This window comes from Harpegnathos saltator, unplaced genomic scaffold, assembly GCF_003227715.2.
Source record: "Harpegnathos saltator strain DR-91 unplaced genomic scaffold, Hsal_v8.6 scaffold277, whole genome shotgun sequence".
In the NCBI taxonomy this organism is placed as follows: domain Eukaryota; kingdom Metazoa; phylum Arthropoda; class Insecta; order Hymenoptera; family Formicidae; genus Harpegnathos; species Harpegnathos saltator.
Genome location: NW_020230069.1, coordinates 116,267 through 142,538, shown reverse-complemented (window position 1 = coordinate 142,538; position 26,272 = coordinate 116,267). Strand labels below are relative to the sequence as shown.

The 26,272-nt window shown below is 47.9% G+C and overlaps 1 protein-coding gene across 1 annotated transcript in view; it reads left to right on the top strand.

Moving 5' to 3' along the window:
* The window catches only part of dnt (tyrosine-protein kinase Dnt), a 35,010-nt gene extending 9,380 nt beyond the window's left edge, over positions 1-25,630 (top strand). Inside the window, exons 2-8 of the mRNA XM_011147301.3 lie at positions 12,784-12,914; positions 19,062-19,468; positions 19,565-19,750; positions 19,937-20,075; positions 21,305-21,597; positions 22,035-22,194; positions 22,692-25,630. Coding sequence (XP_011145603.1) covers positions 12,784-12,914; positions 19,062-19,468; positions 19,565-19,750; positions 19,937-20,075; positions 21,305-21,597; positions 22,035-22,194; positions 22,692-22,940 — 1,565 coding nt within the window. The 3' untranslated portion in view covers positions 22,941-25,630. The remainder of the gene's footprint in view (positions 1-12,783; positions 12,915-19,061; positions 19,469-19,564; positions 19,751-19,936; positions 20,076-21,304; positions 21,598-22,034; positions 22,195-22,691) is intronic.
* Positions 25,631-26,272: the final 642 nt, after the last annotated feature.

The window sequence follows — 26,272 nt, the reverse complement described above, 5'->3', positions numbered from 1 at the left end:
CGTGTTATGTTCTCACAGGTGACTGGAGGTGCCCGGGCACCTCGATAAGTCGGATTCCGTCAATTCTCAAATAACGCGCAGTCACGTCTTCCTTTTGTTGCGCACGCTGGTCCAGGGAGACGGATTTCCTTAAGCGCTGCCAGGTCGCCCCGAGACTGTCACAACCTTTTTGGCTCGTGGCTGACTTTGTTGCGAGATCGTGTGTGATTTCACTTTGACCCGTTCGTGTTATTTCCACGGTGTGGTTATTTTAACATCGAGTCGCTCTCGGGCAGCATTTGAACAACAACGGACGTGTCATCTTGCTGGCAAAAACTAGTCGCGAATAGCCAACCTTCTACCTTCGTTACGTTCATTTGTGTTATTTTTGTCCCGCGCGGTGTTATTTATATAGTTTTGCCCCGATTGCGGAACGCCCATTGTTCCGTTATTCTTCGCACCGTTATTTTTCCCTCAGGTCTCGATTCCATTACTACACGGAAGTGCAATCCGTGAGTGTCAAGCCGGACAGTGTCATCAATCGAGTCGTGGCATAATGGAATCGACTCTCGCGGAGATCTCATTGCCCCGAGGGATTTCAAAGACGCCTCGCTCGGGGCGAAATGAGCATATAGCCCAGTTCACCCGGGGTTTTCAGAGACGAGGAAAAAATCTTTTCTCCGCCGGGAATTATCTTGGGAGGGGCAAAAAGGTCCGGGAGGATGCATTCGCGCAGGATATTTACCGTTGGAAATAAACCACCGCTTTTGTTGACACGGACGTTTTCTATTTCTCGAAATAGGACGTGCACTCTCTTTCTGCCCCCTCCCCCCTCTCTCTCTCTCTCTCTCTCTCTCTCTCTCCCGCTCTGCGACTCATATTCTTTGATCTCGCTCGAGGTTACGCTGAAAGCCCTGCGCTGGAAATGATTAAAATGCTGCATTTTTTATGTACACCGCGGTGCATTAAGTAATTGTTCCATGTGTACTTTGAGCAAGTATAAAAAAAGGACCTCACGCGGTCCTTTACGCGAGCAAAGGTTCGCAGGCATGTTTTATTTTACGCACGTCCGTCGAGACACGTTCTGAACTCGCACGGCGAAAGGATTACGGAATAATAATTCGCACGATTTCCAGAGGGAGAGAGAGGGAGAGAGAGAGAGAGAGAGAGAGAGAGAGAGAGAGGGAGAGAGGGAGAAAGCAATTCGAGAGTGAGAAGAAGAAACAGATTGGCAGACAGAAATTTAAAATGCAAATTACTCGTGTGTCGTTGCGCCTGTTTGAAATTAATCGAGGCTTGTGGCTCGCCTGCACCTCGCGCGCTTGCCTATACCTCGTCCATTGCACCGAGCGCTGAGCTGCAATATACATCAATTTCGCGTTGTTATCCTCGCGAGGAATCTTTTAATCCTCGACCGCGCCGCAGTCCGCCGCAGCCTCCCGCCCTAGCCCGTCTAAGCGAGTCCTGAGTGACAGGATCTTAACGACCATCTGCTCAACCTCCAAGATGAGCCTCTGTCTCTCTCCCACAGGTCCTCCGTGGAAAACACCGGACGCACTCGAAAGAGTACCCACGCGCAGCCGGGCGCGTCGTCCTGTTCGACTTCAATATAAGATCGTGATTCCGTCGTTTCGTTCGGCCGTTCCCTCGAGTGCCGCGCGTTCGCCCCGATCTCGCCGGAGGAAAATATTTTTTTAACACCCATCTCCCTGGCACGGACCATTGGTCCTTACGGAGTGTGACTCGGCAAGTATCGGACACAAACCACGCGAAGCCTTCCTCGAAAGGCAAACAGTCGCTGACAAATGGCCGCTTGAGCGAGGGCGATCTTTCGCGCGCTTTATCTGCGACAGCGAAAAAGAGCGAGAGCAACGGGCGAGGATCTTTGTCTCACGGAACAACTTTCCCTCTGCGTCGCTGCGTGTGGAAGGACCTCGTCAGCCGCGAATTCGATACGCAAAGTACGATACAATCGCGCGCGGTTTCCACCTTCGCGTTCGTCCTTATCGCTCGAATGTCGCGCGTCGCTCTCGCTCCCACCACCGCGCCGCGCCCATGGAAGTAGAGCGCGATTTGCTCCCTCTCGAACAGCTGGAAATATATTATTTCGGTATGAACGCTTTCTCTCCCGCTCGAGCCACACGCCGCCCCGCGCGGCGGAGGGGAAGGGCAATTCCCTCGATGACTTATCGGCCGCCGCGGTGGCGCGCGATAATAAAAATAGAATTCGTGGCGAGCGCGTCGCAGCGCGTCCTCGCCTATCCGGCTTTGGCGTCTCGAGTGTCCTGTCGTGTTCCATGTCATCCCACTGACAGCAGACGGAGTCCCAAGACGGTGTCCCTAGAGTTATCGGGGCTCCATCGGCGCCAGGAAGAGGAACACGCGAAGGGACCCCGTTAAAATTTCGGAGCCTGCGGCTAGAGATGCCATCTCATCCGGGATCCTTGGAGCATCCCGCAGCGGGGATAACGCCCGCCTTTTTTACGTTCGTCCCGAGAGCTTTCTCGTTGGTCCTCCCGCCTCTCTGGCGAGACTCTCAAAGGAATTGTCCTCCGGCGGACCGCGGTGATAAATCGCACGTGACAATCCCTCCTTACCGCCAGCAAGCGAGTCCTCGAGGAAGATTGATCTCTTCGGAGGCTTTTCACGACGGCGGACACTCGCGAAACACGCGTATCCTTCGCTCGGTTTCTTTCCACCGGACTCTGCGACACTCGAGGAAGGAGGCCGGGTACTCCCAGCGAGTCATCGACGAGACGATTCGATGTGAATTATTATTCCAGGAAGAGATCCGCGAGCGGATCATTCGCGTCAGACTTATCTCAGGATATTCACGAATATCTTCCTTCGAATATGTTCCTTACCGGTGTCCGGTCTTTTTGCAAATGTCCCGGCGCAACTCGAGCTCTTGCAGTCTCGTTCCAAGGAGATTGCATAAATAATATTTCCTCGCTCGATCGTACAACAACGCTGCGCGATCGCGGGCTCGACGAAGCGCGAACGCGGCTGATGAGAAGGAAAAAGGAACGGAAGGAAGAAAGAAAGAGAGAGAGAGAGAAAGAACGACAGAATACACATTCCGTCTTGAATCAGGAAGCAATTCCTTTAATCGGGAAGTAAAGGCGATGTGGAATAATCGCGCGACGGAACGCGTCCGACGCGTCCCGGTCGGATTAAATCCGAGGAGATCCGTCGGAAATTGTCGGATTTAAGAGGATCTCTCGCGAGGTAGCCGCTTCTTCGATCTCGACGTCCTCGTCCTCGTCACGCGGGTCCTCTCGGCCGACACCTTAACAAGCTCCTGCGATCAGCGTAAAGTACGAGCGCGCGCGCCTCCTCGCGAGAGCAGCGCGCTAACGGTCGATCGTACGTCGCGATAAATCCAGTCGTCACGTAATCCTCTTCATGTCCGAGTCCTGATTGCCAACTAGTACCGCCATATGTCGTCCCCGGCCGCCACGGCGATGGCGACGGCGACGTCTCAATCAACGCACCCATCTGTCAACCCCTGTTTAGCCGGCCGCGGCCGGCGATCGCGCGGCTGGTGCACGACATAACGACGCACCGCACGCTCTCGCAATCGCGTCTCGGGCAATCGCGAGGGGCTGCGAGAGGCTGCGAGGGGCTGCGCGCTCCGGGAACAATGTTATTTTAGCTCCCGATCCCAGAATCACCATCCCGCCTCCCGACGACGTTTGCTTTGGTTCCTGTTTCGCTACTGTGCTCTCTCCCTCTCTCTCTCCCCCCCCCCCTCCTGCCCTCCCACTCTCCACTGGAGCTTCTTCTGTCGCTCCCGCCCCTCTCGGCAAATAAACCGAAACCGCAGTAGTTACGTATGATGCATCGCTCGGAGGATCCACCCGGAGTCTATCCCGCGCGGCGCGAAGCGCTTTGTCCGGGAATAGTCGCCACTTTGGAGCGTAACCGAAGTAAGAATGGACTCCTAATCGTGACGGATGACTCGCGCTTTAACGATGAATAACGTTTGGGAAATACACACGCGGAGCCGCGGAATGTTGCCGTAACTTTTCCGCCCTCGCCATCGCGAAACGTGCGCGTTCATGAGGGATGCGAGCTGCGCGCGAGGGGCCATTTGTTATTGTTACGGAGATATCGCTGTTATTATTGGCTTTGTTTCGACGGGAGAAACGGGCGGAAACTCTCCGTTTCGTCCGAAACCGTTGGAGACCTGGAACGCAAGCCGCGGCGCACAATGGCGGCGGCGACGGGACGCGCACGTTTTGTTTACGTTGATTCGCAACTCTTTTCGGGATTTGTCGCTCCCGCAGGCACTCCTCGACCCGTCCCTCTCGCGAGCACGTCTCACGTTTCGTGGAGAAAATACGATTGCCGAAAGAGGATTTCCTCGAGGACCGGGACTACCAAGCGCTCACGAAACGACCGGTTTAATGTTTCTTGTGTAAAAATTCTCGAATTACACAACGATGCTTCTCATATTTTGGACGAACGTCGAGCGAAAGCAAAAGAAACAAATAGTCAGGTTCGCCCTACGCGCCTTCGACGTATTTCGTCGAGAAGCAGTCGCTACGACCGCACCGCTAGAAACACGTCGAGTTAATCTCCTCGGCAGTCCTAGCGCTAATCCTTCCGGAATTAAAGATCCTAAAGCAGCAGCGGAGTTTCGAAGGGCCCGACGAGAGAGCGGTCCCAGAAACGGCAGTTTAACCCCAGTAGTCTCACCCGTTCGTCTTTTTCTCTCTCTCTCTCTCTCTCTCTCTTCTTTTCTCCCCCCATCCCTCGCCTTACGAGCACCCTGTCTTCGCTGACGCTATTCCGGAGTGAATTATAACCGGTGTCGCGCGAAGTTACGCCTTCCTGGATTTAACCTATGGCCCGAGGAGAGGAACTCGGAGAGAGAAAGAGAGAGAGAGAGAGAGAGAGAGAGCGGGAAGAAGGACTGTGAGAGACAGAGGGGGAGAATTCGACGTTGACCGAGGAGGTAAGAGACGCAGCAGGAGAGAGACTGTACAAACGACGCTCAGGACTTGTCCAGGACTTATGGGTTATTCAGGAGACTCCTGTCGGCATAAAGGGACGGAGGGAGGCCGTTCGATATATGCTAAGCAGTCAGCCTGCTGCATCATATGTATGCGCCGCGGGGCCGCACGTGGGTGAAAGAGTCTCTCGCGATACGTAGCCGTGAGCGCGAGTGCGTGTGCACCAGGTACGCAGAATGTCACCAGAAATTACGTACACCTCACAAGTACAGGCGGCAGAGTCTGCGAGCTGAAAGGCACGACGACTGGCCGATCGATAATCGAGGTGTATATCAGTAGCAGTCGCGGGCGAAACAAGTTTGCAACGTGACGTGACGTGACACGACGACGCAAACGTATTCCAGGCGGACGGATCTGCTTCTCCAACGAGCGGAACACTTATTCGAGCCAAGCGAGCAACATCTTCCAGAATGGAGACTCTCTCTCACCAGAGAGCGGGAAGATCCGTTTCGAGGCTCGGCAAAGTCTTCGCGATACGGATCTGCAATCAAGAGGAAAGGCGTGGCTTCTGAGTCACCCTGTATACAGACGCCCACGTCGTTTGCTCGCGATGGCGAAAGTGAAAAATATCTCGCGCGCGGCGGCGGCGGCGGCGGCGGCGGCGGCGGCGGCGGCTGCGGTGGTGGTGGCGGCGGCGGCGGTAACACGTACACGCGTACCTGAGCGCGTACACACGTGGCGAAATGTGCGCGCACACACGCGCTCGCGCGTTATTAGATCTCTCGCGAGGCAGCGAGCCGAGATATCGGCGAATATATGCCAGCTGGCGCTGATCTGGTCGTTAACCCCGCTCTCTCGCGCGCGCGGATCATTTTTGGAGCGCGTTAACGCGCCAGGCTTTCCTCAGAAAACTTGGCCTTTGCGCGCGGCGGCCTGGAATTCGCCGTAAATCACCGCCGCGCGCCCGGCCACGTGGGGATGACGCGACTCCGCGGCCGGATTTGGAGTATCGAGATTTACCGCTCCGCTCCAGCCTACCCCCCTCCTCCCGCTCCAGCTGGACCTGGCGTCGGCTGCCAAGATGGAGAAGCGCGGAAACGCGAAACGATGCACTTGACTCGGATGTGCACTTGTTCCTTCGCGTGACGATTGCTCGCCGCGAGCTCGAGCCGCGCGCCACGAGCTTCGTGAGAAATCCGAGAGCTGTTCGATCGATTATTACGCCGAGGGGCCGGGGGCTTTTCTGCGTTTCCCCTTCTGCGCTCCTCCGTCTTTTATGATCCGCTGAAAGCGCGGCTCGGCGCGCGGCGTTTCGAAAAAAAAAACTCGCGCTCCCTTCGCCTTTGCGATGCCCTATATACGTTATCCCATTTCTGCCGCGCGCGCATTAATACACCTCGCGCGGCATTCAGCCGGCGCGCGGATCCGCTCGAGAGAATTCAACATTCTACGCGGCGGCGACCTGTCGTTCGGGCTATTGACGCGCACCGTGCTGCATGTATGTAGACGAGGCGCGCGCGACGCAGTGGAACGGGGATCGAACGAAAATCGTGCACGGGCTGCATTGTGAGCAGGCGTCGCGTAAATCCAATATTTCCTGTCCCTTCGACCTGCGCCTGCACCCTTCTGCATTTCCCTCTTTCTTTCTATTTCTCGCCCCCCTCCCCCCCCTCGCCCCGCTCGCCCTCGCCGCGCCGCGCCGCGCCTCTCCCTCAGCCGTTCTCTTTCTCCCCGTTCCTCCCGCCCGCCGCCTCGCCCCGCGCCGCGCCCGCTCCAGTTCCCGCTTTTCAAAGCGTCGCCACGGGAGGATCTCGTTATACGCGTACCGGATTTCATATATTCGGGAGGTGTTGGGTTTCTGACCCGGAGCCTGCGGTCCCTCGGCGCTCGCCAGACTCCGTTGCGGCCGATTCTGCGCGCGAGCTCTTGTTCCGGGGGCCCGTCCTTTATTCGACCAGTCTCGAAGCTGCGCCCGTCAACCGCGTTCAATGGCGTATTTTGACAGCGGGGGACACGCCGCTCCGCAGAATTTCGCGGACGGCTTCGCGCCTCAGCGCGATGCACAGCGGTCTCTGAAACCGTTTAGTCGCGAGCGAGCGACTCGTGTTTAGCTTCGTCTCATAAACGGGATCGCCTACTTTTTGTCGCGGAGATCTCGGCTGAGGAGTCACGATCGCGCCTGGCGAGGGCCTCTTTCTCCCCCTCGATGCTCTTCAGGCTCCCCGATAGGATTTCTCTCGCGATTGATTGGAGGCTGAAAAATGCGCAACACGAGAAGATAGGCGGCAAGAGAGCGGAGAGAACGGTTCAAGTATATAGTTGTTATTTCCCGAGCAAAATATTGCTAGGGCCATCTTTATGAAGCATAAGGCCCCGATAAGGCTGAAAGTAGGATGCCTCATTACCACATCAGGCCCCGAGATGGATCTTTTAGGGATATCTTAGATTTTGCGAAATAAGGCTTTGATGGGAAAAGCTGAGAGGGTTTAATAGGAGGATTTTTTAGGGATGTCTTAGATTTTACGAAATAACGCTTTAACATAGAAAACTGATGTGAACTCTCGAAAGATTTTTTAAGGATGCTTTAGATGTACAAAATCAAGTTTCGTTGTAGAAAATTAAATAAGATCTGAAGCGTGTAATAAAATTGTCATAGTTTAGTACTGTTTTAGTAGGTACGCTCTGTCTGGTTCTTTTAAAGATTTTTTTAATTATACCGCAATTAAAAACAAATTTTATTAGTTTTATTAGTTGCCATATTCATTAGTCACTTCAAAGGAGTTTTCTTGTTGTCTTCGTTTTGAAATGCAGCAAACTTTAATAAAAACAGTAGCAGGATTTTTATCTGTAAAGAATGCTATATTTTATTGTGTAAGTATGCTATATTTTTAAAATAAAAAATTCTTGTTGTATACTAACTAAGGTTATAAAGAAATAAAGAAATTATACAGTCTATAAATTTCTTGGAATGAAAAGAACGAATATTTTTACTCACGCAATAATAAAAATAGCTTCCTTAAGGCCCTATTAATATTGCCTTATAACTCGTTAAACCATTTGTTACATATCTTGTAGGGCCTTTGTCTTTCTATCCCTACTAGGATCTGATTAATGTTAGGGAAAAATAATCAGGCCCTTATTACCCCGGGTAATTAAAAATTAAAAATAACCAGAGCCATATTAATTTTTCTACTCGGCTTCCTACGCCGGAGGAGTTTGATTTAAAAACATTTTTTTACATTCCCTGCCGCTCGATGACTGTAAGATGAACCAATAGAGTTACCTCTGCACGTAGAAAATTTCGCAATAAATAAATATTTCGTATACTCGTCACTTAACAGTTTAGCCTGTACTAGTTTGTTCGTTTTTATGAATAAAAGGCGAGCAGATATTTTTCATAAGCTATGCTCCTGGCTGAAAAGAGCATTTTTTACGGTCTCTCTAGATCTCCTTGAATTTGTTCGGCGACTGTGTGGTTACTTCTAACAATGCTTCGCCGTCTCTCGAACGTTTTATTCTCACTCCCTCAATGCTCGCTGTATTATTCAACGGTCTCTGCTCGTCAACGTAGCTCAATGCCGTATTTTGACGGTGCAGGATACAGCGGCGTGTGAAATTTCTCCTGCTTGCCCTCGCATCCCGCTCGTCCTTTTTCTCTTTTACTATTCTGCATCTCCGCCGGTGTGAATGTTCAACGTCACCGGTTTTGTCTCTGCGCAATTATCCTTCGAGCAAGTTCCCCTCCCCTTTCCTCGCCGGACGTTCGAAAATGCGTCCATGTTGCGGCAGCAATTCGTGATAACGTACCTTCAAGGCGCGCTCGACTTCTTTTCTCGAGAGAAAAGCCTCTCTCACTTGTGCTACAGCACGAAAAGTCGATCGGCCGCCATCGCGACGTTTGGCGCCAAAAGTCTCAGATACGCATCTCCGAGCCACAACGGGCTGGCTGAATTTGACGGACGTCTGGAAATTCTGCCCGCCCCTTATCTTTGATCCCGGGTACGAAAGGGTGGTGAGGATTCGCTGTTTATTCAGCGAGCACAACAAACGGCGGGTCGCGCGAGCGAGCCCGCGCGAAAAGAGGTGCCAGGACCCGTAGAATCCGCCGTGACAATTGCGTCTGGCACCATTCGCAAGGGTCGACGCCTTCGCTGAAAGGGTTTTTTTCCTCTTTCGCCTCTTTCGAAATCTCCCCTCCTTATTCTTGCACGTCTTAGCGCGGACTCGTCGCGTTTCCTCGCCGCGCTACTCCGACTCGCTCGAGCTCGCGGCAGGCTAGACATCAAAGAATCTTTCCTACTACTACTACTACTCGTCGACCTGCTTCCACCCGCTTACAAAGTTCCCGCATAATCGCGCGCGGGAAGAGTGCCGAAGAGCCTCCTGGCACCCTTCTTCACTAGATAAGAGGTGAATGCAAGCCGCGGTAACGAGGTCATAGCCAGAGCGCGGTCGCCGGCGCTCTTGCGCAGACGATGAGACGGGGTGAAGTTATCTTTGATGTCGGAAGGATTACACTTTATCTTTCAACCTTCCGACGCGCGCGCGCGCGCGCTCGGGAATGGAGTGGACCGGTGGCGGATTAACGATCACGGCAACGAGACTCTCTCTCTCTCTCTCTCTCTCTCTCTGAGAGAGGGAGAGAGTCGAGGGGGAGATATAGGTATACGCTCGAATTAGATCATCCGGTGGAAACGTAGCGAGGCGCAATTAATTGCAATCCGTTAGATCTCTATCCTTGTGAATTGAGTCGTGTATTATGCGTAAAGCGCCGGTGGATCTTCTCCCCCCTCCTCCGATCGTTCTTCCTCTCTTTCTCTCTGTATCTGTCTCTCCGAGGAAGGGATAACGGCGTTGTTGTTAACGAGGTGCTTAGCGTAGCGTACTCGCCGTTCAAAGGTATTAACCAAGGTCTGTTGTTTGCGCTAAAAGCTACTGCTGGCGTGCCGCTCGCGGGAGGAGATCGATTTTGGCAGGCGGCGGTTGCCACAGTCCGTCAGATGTATAAATTTGCCCGGCGCGGCCAGAGGTAATTATTTCCTCGACTTTCGAGAAGCCCGCGATAGCGCCTTCGTCCTTCGTCCTTCTCGCGACCCCGCGAGGGATGGCGCGAGCGCGAGGCGAGAGCGCGGGGCCGCAGAGAGGTGACCGGCACCAGCGAGGTCGTGGCTTGCCATACGATATCTGATGCAGAAAACCGGTAAAGGCCGGGGGCCGTACAGAAAGAGGAGGCTGGGAGGCGCGCGGGGCGAGGCGGAGGCCGCGCGAGCCGAGCGAGCCAAAAGCAAAGACACGACGGCGGCGGCGGCGGCGGCGGCGGCACATTGTCTTGGGGTGACTGAAAAATCCAACTCGTGCCTCGTTAAGCACACTATCAGATACAGCTCGAGGATAGTACCCTCCGAGGGAGTACACGACGTGCGCCCGTGTCCCGTGGTCCCTTCCACAACCCCCTCCTCCACCCCGACGTTCCACTCTCCGCCAGCTCGCCCACGTAACCTTGTAGCTGCCGCGCGGCAACCTTCGCTTCGGCCGGGTCGCCCGGTAGCATAATGCGTGCTAAGTGCGGGGGGACCCGATGGGATGGGCGAAAATTTAGCGAAGCGAATGCGCATCACCGCAGCCAGCTTGTTATTCTATTTGACGAGGCGGCCGGCGTGTACTTAATTGTTCGCGTGTTCAACGCCGATCCGAGGGGACGAGTTTTTCGTCTCTCGGCCGGTCAGCTGGACGCGTCGGCTGGGTGGCCGGTCGTTGTTGCGCGCCCTCCTCCCGGCGCATTGTCGCGGGAGCAAGTGTGTGTCGGGAGGTAAAAAGTGGGATAATTAGATCAGTTCCCAAATAGCGAGAAATTCGAATGTCGAGGTCGATATTCGACGTGATGGTGGTCGCCGAATTTCGGGTCCTGGACTTTTCGGGACGACGCGCGTTTAACCCTTTAACGCCCGACTTTTTTATAAGTGTTTTAAGAATAAAATTTGAGTTTTTTTGAACTGAGACTATAAGTAGTGATAACCAAAATAAATATCAGAATTTTATATCTACGAAAAACTACCTCTCCAATGCAAAGTAATGTAAAGTAAAATGTAAAGTAATAGTCTACTTCTGAACGAATAAATTTGTATTTTTTTTTGTAAATATAACGGTAAAGATGATAAACATGGACACACTCAGAGATGGTTATTCAGATGGAAAAATGGTGAAACAGTTACACGGGAAATCAGCATCAGTCGTTTACTTCTGAATAAATGAGTACATGAAATTTTCGCTTTTCGTTTGTTGGTTTCGTTAGTTTGGTTCTTTTATCGTTCGTTTTTTTGTTTATTGGTAAATATGACTTGGATCCTAAAAGCATATACAAAATGAGCAACCTATACAGAGAAAAATGAAGGGTAATCTATATGACATAATTCTGATAGTCAGCTTGACATTTTTCAGCTGAAACCTTACTATATTTGTGAGTGAAGTTTATCCTTCAGAGCGTCAAGCTTACTATTTCAGAAGAATATCTTATAGATCACCATTTAGATAGTCAATCGTCCCTTCATTTTTCGCCGCAAAAAAAGTCACCAACCAGGTTCCACGAAAATAGGTTGATTTCTTGACTTTCATGTCCACCATATTGGATTCGCCATTTTGAATTTCTGTATTCTTTTAATTTCACATTTTGCATCTGAGAAAGCTTCCAAATGTATAAAATTATAACAGATACCAATCTATTTATTTATAGTGCACTTCTAGAGAGTCAGTAACAATGCTAACTATGCCTACTTGGAATTTGACAAAACATGTTATCATTAAAACTGAGCTAAAAACAGATTAAACCGAATCTACATAGAATCTATATACCATTTTTTAGAAGAATTCACCTTTACAGTGCGAGTGCAAAGAAAATATCTCCTTTTTCGACCAAGTTATGGATTCTTAAATGCGTTTCTGGTAACTATAGTTACCAGTAGGCGTTAAAGGGTTAATTGTCATTTCTCGGAAGAGTTATTGAGGGAGTATTTCCTATAGATGTCGCAAGAGTTGCGTTATTATTATTATTATTTATCTGAAAGTCGTCGGGATTTTCTTGATTTGCAGCGTCGCTCCCAGGAGACGCGAGGAAAGACACAGGTCCATTGTGAGGCGCAGTAGAGCGCGACTGACAATTTAATCCTGAATCCATCTCGCCTTTCTTTCTCTTCCTCGTTCTATTTTCCCCTCACCCTTCCTTCCCCTCTCGGAGCAAATGAAGAAGGAAATGGAAAAAAGCAGCTTTTATGCGCCGCCTCACGCGATTTGTATTCGTGCGCGGCAAGTAGATCGTGATTGTGTGGAGATACTGTAGATTTATGGCCCACATTTAAAACTACTCTATTGTGACTTATCTGCTACTTTATCTGCGACTCCTACAACTCTTTTAGTTTCTTAAATCCTTTAATTCCTTGTAACCCGGAGCGCGCGCTCCACGCGAGTCCTCCGCGAGGGGAAACGCCGCCGACACGGAGAGTAACGATCTCAGCGGCACCTCGTGTGAGAAATTGTGCTTTCCGATATTTGTCAAGTTTTCGTGACATTTGAGATATACGAGTGGACGCAATTTAATGGCCGAGTCACGGCACACCCAGCTCTCGTGGATTTGTGGGACAAACGCACGCTAGCTTCATAGTAACACGAGTGGAGCACACAGAATGAGTCATTCGTCTGTAATATGTATCAGATAATTTCTTATGCGCCACAGGCTGGGGTGCAAACAAAACCAACAACTTCTGGCCTGGCAAATCAATATTGATTCAAGGAAACGTCGGGTATCTCGCTTCTACGTTGAATAATGCATCAACGTTGTGTTTGTATGTTCCAGGACTGCAGGAAGCGGAATTATTTTATGTCAGAGAGGGCGTCATAAACAAGTATGCCATCAAGTTCATCGTTACCATACCAGCGCAGGTTCACAAGCTCCACTTCACGTGGGAGAATCTCTCCGGTAGACCGGTAAGTTCTCCCGGCAAATGCATATTATTAGGTGTGTAATTTAGTTTCGAGGGTTTCTTTTTTTCGTCTCAAAACCGAATTTACTTGAACAAGATAATGAACGAATACCTTAGTCAAAATATTTTCCTTCGTTGTCCACAACTTTTTCCCATCTTTCTGGCAAGAGATGGATTCCGCGATGATGAAAAGACTCTTTTTTCGAGTTGATCCAATTTTCAATAAATTTTCACACTTGTTCCGAGTTATGAAAGTGTGCATCCCCTAGAACATGTTGCATAGACTAAAACAAGTGATAATCGGATGGAACAATGTCTGGAGAATACGCGGGGTGCGATAAGACTTGCCATTCTAGCTCTAATAGAGTCTGCTTCACGCTTGATAATGCAACACGAGGTCGAGCATTGTCGTGAAGAAGAATCACTTTGCATTGTTTACTCGCAATTGGTGATCGTTTTTGGTCGAATGCTCGCTTCAATTTGTATAATTGTTGTCGATAACAATCAGCGGTGACAGTTTCATGCGAATTTAACGGTTCATAGTATGCAACACCTTCTTGATCCCACCAAATATACAGCAATGTCTTTGAACCGTGAATATTGCACCTCGAAGTGGATATTGTTGATTGGCCTGGATCAACACATGATTTTTTTCATTCGGGATTATCGAAATAGATCCATTTTTTATCCCCAGTAACAATTCGATACAAAAAAACTCTTCATCTTTTGTCTGAAGATCAACGAGATGCAAATGTTCAACCAATTCGCAATGGCATTTTTCGATAATTTATGTGGAAGCCTTCTTTGTGAATCTTTCCCATGTCATGTAAATGTTTAACAACTATTGTACGATCAACATTTAACTCTCTAGCAAGTTTTGAAGTGGATTACATTGAATTTTTGCCTGATAATGCTTGTAAATCTGCATTTTCAAGCTCTTTTGGTTGTCCCGAGCGATCTTTGTTATTAACATTGAAATCACCACTTTTGAATCATCTAAATCAATATTCACGTGTTTTAATTGATAAAGCAACATCAGCATAAATTTCCGTCAGAATTCTGTGACCTTCAGCCGCCATTTTCTTCTGATTAAAAAACAAAAGCAACGAAGCTCCATTTTTAAGATGGTATTAACATGATTTTTACTACATCTATTGTTAGTAAAGGACCAAATATCATGAATTATTAAAGCACGGAATATTAAAGCATCAAGAAACAATAGCTGTGATCGAAATGTCTTCGACAAAACTGACACTGAGTGCCAAGTTCTCTAGCAAAACCCCCAAAACCAAATCACACTTCTAATAATTTACTGATGTAAGCGCCGAATCGTACAGACATCGCATCGTAGATAAAGCGTCAACAACGCGAACGGAGCATAAGGAGAAATTAGGTAAATAGGACTCGAAAGTATACAATTGGCGGGTTTCATGTATCGACAAATCGTCTGATAAATGAATTTTTAGCAATCGTTTCATTTCCTCTCGCAAATCTAACAAGTCAAAACTTGTGCTGTACTTGTGCTTGGTACTTTCAAAGAATCTCCGCAAAAATGGTCGATTTTTTGCCCGTTTTCCGGTCCCCGATTTTGGAATCGAATTTTATGCCAAAAGATAGTTCATGATGAGACATTAATTACAGAAAAATTTTACGTTGAGCATACGATTGTTTTCAAAGATGTAGTGAGTCAAAGTGGTCACTACCTACCAAGAAAGTATGACACTAATAACGCTTTATCGTACGAATTTTTGCACAATTCGGTATCTGTGGGTTCTTTGAATTGCTGATTATGAATCTGATGTCAGATTAAAATAATTCAAGATAGCAGATGCAACATGGCGGACACACATAGTGAAATAATCATTTACTTTTATTGGAACTGTTATGTTGTGGTTTACTTGGCTAGCTGATTACGAATTTTCTGTTAGGTTTTCGAAAGTAATTTTTTAAACAACAATTTTTGAGTGGAAAAAGTATTTTTTTTGTTTTTTCATAAATAAACATCAAATTCAAATTGATACGTTACATATACGCATAAAAGATACGCATAAAGGATAACGTGATAGTTTCATTTATTATATTTTGAAGCTTTTTCATTGCAGACGTGCTTTTTCATTACAGTTTCCATGACTCTTTATAATTACATACCATTATATCCAATAATATAAAAGTTACTTAAAAATTCAGTTCTGAAGTTGTCGGTTTTAAAGTATTGAGTATTATAATTAGAGGAAAACACTACATTCTTTATCAAACAAGACTCAAATGTTTAACTCTTCACAAAAAACACCATCACATTTTTGTTCTCATGGACAGATCCAAATCCGGACGAGACTCAATAAGAGAATATTATGGTACTGTACGTGCGAAAGTGGCGCTCGAACTGTCGGCTATTGTAGTCATGTTATGACGATAGTCTGATACCTCGGATATAATCAGTATAACGGAGTGCATATACCCAATCCTGGAATCTATAATGTACCCATAACTATTCACAAAGAGTGAATTCGAAACAATTAATCTTGCCTTCACTGGCTGAATAACATTTTTATTTTGTCTTCATTGGCTGGATAACTTTTCCATCTTACCTACACTGAAAGTAAATGTAAATCTGATAGAAAATTCGCAATCAGCTAGCCGAAAAAACTACAACATAACAGTTCTAATAAAAGTAAATAATTGTTTCACTATTTGTGTCCGCTATATCACATCCGCCATCTTGAATTTTTTAAATCTGACATCGAATTCGTAATAAGCAACCCAAAGAACTCATAGATACTAAATTTCGCAAAAATTCGTGCGATAAAATGTTATTAGTTTCAAACTTCCTTAGTATGTAGTGACCACTTTGACCTTCTATATCTCTGAAATCAATCATTTGCTCAATATAAAACTTTTTTGTAATTAATGTCTTATCATGAGCTATCATTTCGCATAAAATTTAATTTACAAATCGGGGACTGGAAAACGGGCACTTTTTGCGGAGGTTCTTTCCAATCACGCTGTAAATTCCAAGTCCCAAGATTGCGCGTATGACTCCACACTGTGACATCAACCGTGTGATTTACGCATGCATGAGTAAACTGCCGGCTTGAAAACGCGTTGCGCAGAGAGCCGGCAGTCTCTCTCTCTCTCTCTCTCTCTCTCTCTCTCTCTCTCTCTCTCTAGTTAGCGTGTAGAAGTTCATGTAAAATATACGCGCTAGGCGAAAAACGAAAACGCAAAGGTGCCTTCGCAGGGCTGTAGCAAGGTATCGACGCAAGCGGATAACGCGGCGTTCGAGGACGAGAATTATCCGTGGCACGGGATGTTTACGCGCACAATATCCCCGGCGAGCACCTCCGCGTCTCTTATTTACGTTCCACCGATTTTTACCGCCGTTCCTCCCACGTCCCCTCGCGCCTGCTCGCGCGCGGGATTAAAGTCGCCCGCGGCTGGCAAGCGTTGAAATTACTCGTTAACGTAGGAATTCGCGTCACCGCGCGTAAGACACACCGGAGGGAGACGAGAGCGAATCTCGCCCGGCGGATCCTCCAAACGAGCGTTCTTCAGGGTTCAGCGATCACACCGTCCAGCCGTTCGAGAGACCTTTAGACCGATCTTTATTCACGTCTCCCTCGCTCTTTCTCTCCCGCGTGTCCTTACAGAGCGCGCGGCACTTATCGGGATTATCGAGGCATATCGTACCTTTCCGTTTCTCAGCTCCTTAACGTGCCGCCGCGCCGCGGCGAGGACCGCCCAGTAAATAACGGACGAGACGTTCGGCGCGTTTCAGCGAGCGGAGAGACACGGCAAGCACCGCGAGATACGTCAATTTGCCAAGCGGCGCTGGATTATTCCGGACCTCTCTCTCCTCCGTTTCTCCTAATCGGCAGCCGTGTTTCTTTCTCTTGCGCAACGCGCAAGCTCCACCTTCTCGTTTTCACCGCTTATCAATGCCATCGGAGGAGCTCGACCTGCTGTCTTTCTCGTCTTGCGTAAACAACCGGACGCGCGAATTAATTTCATGTTACCCTCGGCATGTAACAACGACGCGGCCGACGTGACAGTTGCTGCGATACGCGCTGAGGAAATATTCGCGTATATATTCATACGGGATATAAAATCGAAAGTGGACTCCCTCGCGTCCTCCGCGTACATTTGCATGTGTGTGTGTGTGTTAGTCATCATCGCTCGCGAGGCACTCGTGCCGCTACTGGTCACCGAAGTCCCGTGGTACATTGACAAAGTGGCGGCGAAAAGCGGGCAGAATGCGGCGGGGTGTCCGATTGACTCGTCGACGATGCGCGGAAAAAAAGGACGGATCCAGGAGCAGGACAAAGTGGTCCATCCACTTCTTCCAGCTGCCCCGGCGCGGTGGCCGACAGGCAGGAGTAAAGAGAGAGAGAGAAAGAGAGAGAGAGAGAGACAGAGAGGGAGAGAGAAAGAAAGAGGGGGAGGGAGTGGGGGGAGAGGAGCGAAGACTGACGAGCGACGGCAAAGACATCCGTCACCTCCGCGGCAAAAGCGCGCGGCCTGAATGGTGCTTAGAGCGAGCGCCTGTCCGTCAATGCCGCGCGCGGGAATTGTGCGCCGATAAAGTGGTTCCGGACGTGACATCGTACACGTCGAATTATCGGGAGAACCCTCCTGCCGGCGCGGCGCGGCGGCTCCGCGCGGCTCTCCGAGATTTAAAATTTCCATCGGCTCCGGTATATTCGTGACCACGCATTTTCCTTCCTTCCCTTGCGCCGCCGTTCGCGCAGTCCTGGCGATCGCCCTGACAATATATTCGGCAATTAACGGGAGAGCAGATGCGTGATAAAGCCGCGGGGAGTAACGAACACTTTTATCGAACGCGCGTAATGAAAGTCGACAGCCTCCGCGAGAATCGCACGAGGAGGAGCCGTCGTCCTCTAAAGACGCGCCGTGCGCGATATCCTGATCGTGTCACCTATCGTGAGCAACAACCGCTGCCGCTGGAGAAAACGAGAGATGCGAGAAAGATGGTGGGTGAGAGAGAGAGAGAGAGAGAGGAGACGGGAGGGGGAGAGAGCGAGGATACGTCGTATGCTAATTGCTACGAGCGTAATCTCAATTGCAAATGCGACCCAGCCCGTGTGATAATCGTCTGTTCGGCTTCGCGTTTAGGCGGATCTTAGGTGCGACGAAGCTCCGCTAAGTTGATCGTAAAACATCGCGAGACGAAATTCCGCGCCTCGCGCTGGCAGAATTTTCATAAAACTGCCGCCGCGCCGCTCCCGACGTCCGTTCCGGATTCTCCGGTGGAATTCGCCGGTCCATTCGGAGAGGAAATCGCCTCCAGTCACGGCCACATAGCGCGGTCTTCGTGGCCGTAAAAGACCGCAGAGCAGCGGTAGATAGTAGCGACAAGCCGAGGCGAGTTGACGAGGTACTCTCCTTCGTGGCTAGCCGAGAACCGATCATCACCGCGAGCTAGTAATCAGTCGCGAGCTCTTGCTCCTGCTTCTGCATCATCTAGCCCCGCTTCTTCCTCCTCCCTCTCTCGGGGGAACCTCTCTCTGTTTCCTTCTCCTTTACTTTCTATCCCTCTTTCTCCTTTTCTCTCTCTCTCTCTCTCTCTCTCTCTCTCTCTCTCTCTCGCTCTCTCTTTCTTTCTTTCTCTTTCTACCCTCGTCGTTTTCTCGCCACTCTTGTTCCCGGAGTCCCCTGGACTCACTCTGCTCGCTCTCTGCTGGGCGCAAATTGTCTTCCGAGAATGGTACGTTCGAGATTACAGAAAGGTTCAACGCTCTTGAGATTATGACGGAGCGGTAGTCGGCCAAACCTCACGTCCTTCGACATTGTTCCCTCTATTTCAACTACGCTAGCCCCCCGACTTCTTCGCGAGAGATGCGGCTTTAGCGCTGCACTTATCGAGAGCTTTCTTTCTTTCTCTCTCTCTCTCTCTCTCTCTCTCTCACTTCGTATCCCCTCATATTCTGCCTCCTCTCGACTTTCCGGACGCGCCCGACATATGATCTCGTTTGTCTCGCTCGAGCGCTCTCTTCCACGTTATTGTTCATTATCGACGGCATTTCTGCCGGCGTATCCTTGCGAACGCAACAACAGTTTGCTCTGCCTTGCGACTCCCTCTCGGCCGTGCTCCCATCAGCCAGCCGTAAGACGCCGAAACCCCCGATGCTTTCAGCTACCGTACACCCTGTCGGTGGACATCAGCGACCCTACGGCGTTGAGCAGCTCCTTGAACATCTCTCAGGCCGGCGACATGCCCATCAGCGGTCTGCAGACGTGGGCATTATCGCTGCACTGTGGGCCTTACGACGCGGAGATCGACTTCAATCTCCGTATAAACGTCTCGTTGTCGAGGAGGAACACCACCAGCCTGCAGTTCAAACGGAAGAAGATCTGCCTGAAGGATAAGAGCTATACCGGGCCGGAGGAGGTCCTGGTCGCCGCTTCTGGCACCACTTCCGGCGGTCAGGTGTTTTACGCGGCCATCGGCTGCGCCTGCGCATTTATGGCGGCTATTTTCGTCCTGGTGATAGTCTACTATGTGCGCGACAAGAAGGCCAGGAGGCACCGAGATCCGCTTCAGTGAGTGAAACGTGACTTCTGCAAAAGTACCAACCAGGCTCGCTCAAGAACGGAATGCGAATTTTCAGAAATTTACATCACGATTGCAAATTCCAGGGAGTCCAGAGGCCTTAGCTCGGCGTGCAGCGTGGAGAGGGGCACCGGAGTGGGACCTGCGCAAACCTTTCTGTCGCCGGAAACACCTCCACCTGCGTCCGCTACGTCAGGATCGTCCTACAGAAGGCTGGACGACCGTCCGAGCAGAGAACTGCACGAAAGGATCCAGGAAATCACGGTGCAAAGGTGATTGTCACGCTTTAAGAACTAATGTCGATCGCCGCGCCGCGCCGGATTCAGGCATCAAGAGCGAGCGTGACGAACGTCAAATGATCCTCGAACAGGCTCGATTGCGAGCTGCGATAAAAATGTAAGACGTACGGGATGAAAAGCGTACGAAGTAATCAAAGTGATTTATCTTGCTCGTTCCAGATGCAGGGTACGTCTTCTCAGTATCGAAATGGAGGGGACATTCGGGCGCGTGTACCGAGGTAGTTACCACGAAGAGGGTGCTTCAAGCTCGAGGGACGTCCTGGTGAAAACTGCTGCCGAGCACGCATCCCAATCGCAAGTAGGTTAATGCCGCTCGAACAGACAATCGAAATATGAGAACATGAAGTATTTCCACTCACATATGTCACTTATTCACGATGCCTTCAAAATTCCGAGCGGAACGTTTAAAATTAGATAACTTGATTTATCAATAATACATTATATTATAATTTATTAATAACACATTATATTAGCGGAAATTCGAAAATTTTTATAACTTTAAATTTCTGTCTTAAATTTTAATTTGAAGTAATAGAGGAGAGAAAGTGGTATTATGGCCCTCTAAATATCTCCGTTATCAGGTAGCGAATTCCAGTTGTTACTCATGGAATTATTTGTTTAGTAGTTTGCCGTTATCGATATGGCGCGAAGATGTTAATATATAAATGCTTTTATAACTTTTTATAACGCATTTTTCCTCTTGAACATTTCGAGATGTTTTCCAAGGTACATTTCAACATTTAATTAGACATGCTTCCTCATTGGTTTTTAAACTTGAGCGTATTATCACACGAATATATGTACAATTGAGCATTTTGTTTGTTACTTGTTTGTTATTTTATTCAGCTGTATGTATATCTTTCATGTTAAATGAAACAGCATGACATTTTGCAATGTGGCCCTATAGGGCCATTCTTATGAGAGTGCTGATAAATATTATCTCCCCTTCGAGGCTTTTATACCAAAGTAATTATTCGATAAATCGATTCTAATCTGCAGTTCACATTTGTACTTGTGTTTGCACTGCACTGCTGTCTTTCTGGCAGATTGTATTTTCCAACAAGTAAGTTAATATCCACATTAAAAATTTACAATTATATTTATTATTATCCCCCTTTTAAGAGTTTAACTTGAATAAATATATAATTTCGTAACTAAACACTTTGTGTTAAACACAAGTTATATGTTTATTTAAACTAAATATTTTAAACAAAATCAATGTTTTTTGTATCAAATTCAGTGGGAGGCGACATATTATCATCCCATTTCCTCGCCGACCCATCATGCTGTGTTGCCACATTTTTATAAATAACATCCTAAGTAATAAACACTACATAAATTTGAGTTTATAATCGATTAAACAACACCGTGATAAATGCAATCATTCAGTTCGCACTTTAAAATATTGATTACCGACAAAGTTATTGTACAAAATGCGAATAGAGGGCCATAATACCACCTTCTCCCCTGATAAATTTTCATTAATAATTCCCTTGATCAATGGCATAATTCTTCGGTTTTGAAAAGGTGGCACTTCTGCTACGAGAAGGTTTAGTCCTCTACGGGCTCAGTCATCCGGCGTTGCTTCCGGTCCTCGGCGTCTCTATCGAGGACAGAAGCGCGCCTTTCCTGCTGTATCCGCACACAGGATACAGAAACATGAAGAGATTCCTGCTGAGGTGCAAGTTAAGTAGCGAAGGACTTCCGAGAGCCCTGACGACGCAAGAAGTCGTCGAAATGGCGCTACAAGCCGCCAAAGGCGTGCAGTATCTTCACAGGAAGAGACTCGTTCACAGGGACCTGGCTGCTAGAAATTGCGTGTAAGAACTATAAAAGAATCACTCTCGCTTCGTCGTCTCGTCTGCGCAGCCGTCAGCCCCAGAAGGACATATTTTATATCGCTGCGCAGCGTCTTGACGTTCCCGCGCGCTCTATAAACGCCGGAGCGTCCTTAAATATTTTACTGCTAAACGCGTCGTTTTAAATGTACTACAGGCTCGGTCAGCCCTCTAGCTGAATTTATGCGCCTGTACGCAACCGCGAGTCGTTACGTCTCGTTACCGAATTAATTGCGCGAGTAGACTTGGTAATAACCGGTGTGTTGCCGCGAGAGAGAGGCTTTAATTGGTGCTCGCCCGGCTTTTATATTGGGGAAGTATTTTGGGAAATTAGAACGACGCGCGGGGTGAAATGAAACCGTGTGATCATTCGCGGACAATCATCCGTCTCAAGAGCTCGTTCATTCTTATCTTTCCAGCGTTGACGACGACTTGAGAGTACAGATCACGGATAATGCATTGGCCAGAGATCTGTTCCCACAAGATTATCACTGCCTCGGCGATAATGAGAATCGTCCTATCAAGTGGCTCGCGATCGAAAGCTTGCTCAGCAAGACCTTCACCACAGCCTCCGACGTGGTGAGTAATGCGAGAGCGTTGCGAGAAAATATTTATCAATCATTATAACATTATCGCATAACACATATACGCACAACAATATATGTATTATTTTATTTCTTATAATGCAACTTGTATTATTATTTTTATGATAAATTATTTACTTATAAATCTTTATAATGAATTATTTTTATAATACAACTCGTTGTACTTTATGTTGGGATGATGATATTTGTTGACCAGAGAATATTATTATTAATCATCATCAAGCAGGGAAATTTTGGTACTATTTTTGCTTTTGTATAGTTTTTCCACAGCGCTTGTTGTTATTATTCGCATATATTGTGTCGCGCAAAAATAGATAGCATTCCTGGAACGAACAATCGCTCGAAGCAATAGATGCAATCGTCCGCACGGATTTGCAATGATTGATAATATTTTTAAAGCGCAATTTACACGTGTGTGATATATCGTCGCATTGTTTTCAACGATGTGCATCATTTTATGCGTGATTTCAGTGGGCATTTGGTGTTTTATTGTGGGAGCTGACGACACTGGCGCAACAGCCATACGTAGAAGTGGATCCGTTCGAGATGGCGTCCTACCTCAGGGATGGCTACAGGCTGGCACAACCGATTAATTGTCCGGACGAGTTGTTCGCCGTGATGGCGTATTGCTGGGCCATGTCAGCGGAGGAGAGGCCGACTTTTAGTCAATTGATCATCTGCTTGCAAGATTTCCACACTCAGTTGACGCGATACGTTTAACGTGTGGATCGGACGTGTTGTAAGATAGAACCGGAGAAAGAGAGAGAGAGAGAGAGAGAGAGAGAGTTTCGCTCCAGTGCGAGGCCTCCCCCTCTATCGAACTCTTGAACATATCGAAACTCGCATCGGCGAAGTAGTATCGGGACACCAATAGAGAAGCTTGTACATATAAACGTAGTACTTAAGTGCTTGCACAACTTGAGCGTTTCAGCAAGAGTCGTGTATAGGTAACCGATATTCTGATGTAACATACACATACATAGATCCCTTTCCTCTCCAAGTCGTTTGACCAAGCGGTCCGCCTGAAGGAGCGACCGCCGGTCAGGAAGAAGTTCAGAATAGAAATCCGTTCGCGCGACGCGATCCGTATAAAGGCATTAGAAATATCTGAGTCTTATAAAATCGTAATATCAGTAATATGAATACGTATAAAGTAAATAGAACGGGGTGGAAATTGGCGAGTGAAATCTTTTAGTTGAGGCATCTCTGCTGCAATTTGCAATTCCGAATGTCAGGTAACAATTGGCTCGGAGGACGCGTTTTCGCGTTAGCGAAACGTTCTGTGCAGCCAACGAGCGCAACGTATAAAGGTATGCAGAGAGAAAGAGAGAGAGAGAGAGAGGTGTATCTTTCGCGTGAATTATTTATTGCGGAAAGCATAAAGCATTAAGACTGAATTCTGAAGCTGCCGTTGCCACCATTCGTCGTTCGATGTGATTGATGTCGTCGTTGTATCCCGCGAAGGCGGACGAAACGTACGTTATCGCGTTATCGCTCACTGCCAATTCCGTTTACGGTAAACCGACACCGAGCCGGTGAGACGAAACGGGGATGAATTTCGTTCGGCGAATCTGAGCCATGTGATACGCGCTTTGCTTGCCACGTGAGTGTGTCTCGAGTGTGCCAATATCTTCTCTGTATTTTTGTACATATCTCTGTAGTGTGCATATACGCGTTGTCTGTGAGTATACGAGTCGACACAGCCCTGAAAAGGGCGGACGTACTGACTATCGTCCGGAAAAGTCGAAAATCTCAAAGTCCGGTGACTGGGACAATTTCTCGAAGAGTTTGACTCGTGTAATCACCTTCCAGCGAGTCGTCCGACTTACGAAATTCTGATAGACTCCTTTTCGGAACGATGCATGCCCACCAAAGGAGCGCGTGTAAATAACGAAGCTGCGAGCCTGAGAGACTACAAATGTACAAATCGCAGACTCCACAAGCGCAATAAATTTCTATCTACGGTACTACACGAGAGAGAAAGAGAGAGAGAGAGAGAGAGAGAGAAAGGATGTTTTCACTCGGATCCTCATCCCCCGCAGAAACTAACAATGACTCTGGAAAAACAGCTGTAAAGATCGTTCCTTCCGAAAGGAAGGTCGGATTTAACATCGCCAGCCGGTTATTTCTGGACGACGGACCTGCCCTCGCGACGAGCCAGGAAGGGTGCGAGCGCGCCGCGAGAGAAGAGTTTCTGTTTTCTCGGAAACCGTTCGTCAAAGCCATATGTTACATTCTAAACGAGTCCTGTAATTCGTATGACAGCCATGCAAGTGTCGCGTGAGAAAACTAACGTCGTTTCCGTAACGTCTTGTTTAGAGTGACGAGCGTGGTGAAGTCGTCCCGTGAGATCTCCTTCACTTCCGGGTACACACTCTTGACGTTTTCCTGAAATCTGCATAGATAATGACGGAGAGTGTGCGTTGTGAAAATATAATACGAATTAAACCCGATGATGCGCAAGTTGTCAGTCAATTTTTCTATCGAATCCTCCTTTGAACGCGCAAAATGCCCGAATGAACGAGGAAAAATTGTTATTTCGTGCGGATATTTACGACAGGAAGAGAATTTCATGCTGTTTTATAGGTACATTCATCACCTCGCGAGCGATGCAAATGGCACGCTCGAACGGCTAATTGCGTTCGCAGTATTTTCAAGGTATCATTCATAAACGTCCAGGAAATAATCCCACATTTCACTCGCAAATTCGATATTTCTTAATCACCAGGATGCTAACAAGTCAGCCGTACCAGTGTTTATTACACATTCTTTTTTACGGCAGCTTTTATCGTCTCGATGAACTCTCTACGAGCCCCGCTCTCGCCGAGCGCGTATCTCATGAACAACGCATTGCCGTGCGTTATCAACGGCCGACACGCCTGTAGAGGTGAGTTATTTTAAAATCCCCCTTATTTGTTCGCCGACTATTTCATCCGGAGATCTCTCGTTGTTTATATTGACATTGTTGCGCGCAACGCGACGAATAAAACGAACGCGCTCCGCGGGAGCAGGATAACGACCTTGCGCCGTCGGCAACATTAATTTGCAGCATATTTACACTGTCAGGATACGTCTCGGCGCGCATGTACCTTCGGTGATTCCCCAATAATGCGAATCCGATTAGGCACGCTACATTAAGCACTTGGTTTTCTACGCTCCATCAGCGGTGAATGCGCCTGCATCGCGAGATCGGTCGGGGGTGCGCCTGGGAAGCCGGAAACCCCGGGATACACACACGAGCGTGGAAAAAAATATAACAAAAGAAAAGGAAAAGATTCATGCAGGGCATTTCTCGAGTAGTGCCCGATATTTCAGAACGTGGCTTTTGAAATTATTCTATGGTCGTTTTATTTCTTCGGATTAGTGAAGAAAGCCCGGGATATTACTTTTCTATTTCATTTACAACCGCTGCTTTGCAAAATTACATAAATACAAATATTAATTTTTTATCAATTACCGGTCTGACTAAAAAGTATCTACTTGTCTGATTTCGATGGGAGATGTTAAGAGAAGGTGAAATAACTTTATAGAACTTTGATTGAACTCCAGAACGAGGTCGTACGTTTAGATAAATTTTTCTCCGCAAAATGATCCCTCCCACCCAGAATTAACTCAAGTCAATTAGGATATATCCTAAAGACACCCTCTGTATGCTCATTCGACACATGGCAACGTTAAGGGGAAAATTACATGCAGAAAGCCGTTTTCAAGGTTATTTTTACGAATCTTTTTAACAGAAACGGTAAGATCTATGGAATTGAAATTTTTACAGTGTATTCATTAATGTTCAAAGTATAAAACAAATTTTATTGAATCACAGGAACCGATCCAATTAGTAATTATAGATAAAAATGCAGTCATCCATTTGCGAGCTCTATGTTTGCTATCAACATAATTCCGGGTCTCTCTCTCTCTCTCTCTCTCTCTCTCTCTTTCTCTCTCACTCAGCACTCTAAAACCAAAAACTAAGAAAGATTTTTAAAATATACGTTACTATTATAGCCCATACCATTATAACCGTAAATGAAGGCAGTATATTTCCCACCTTTTCT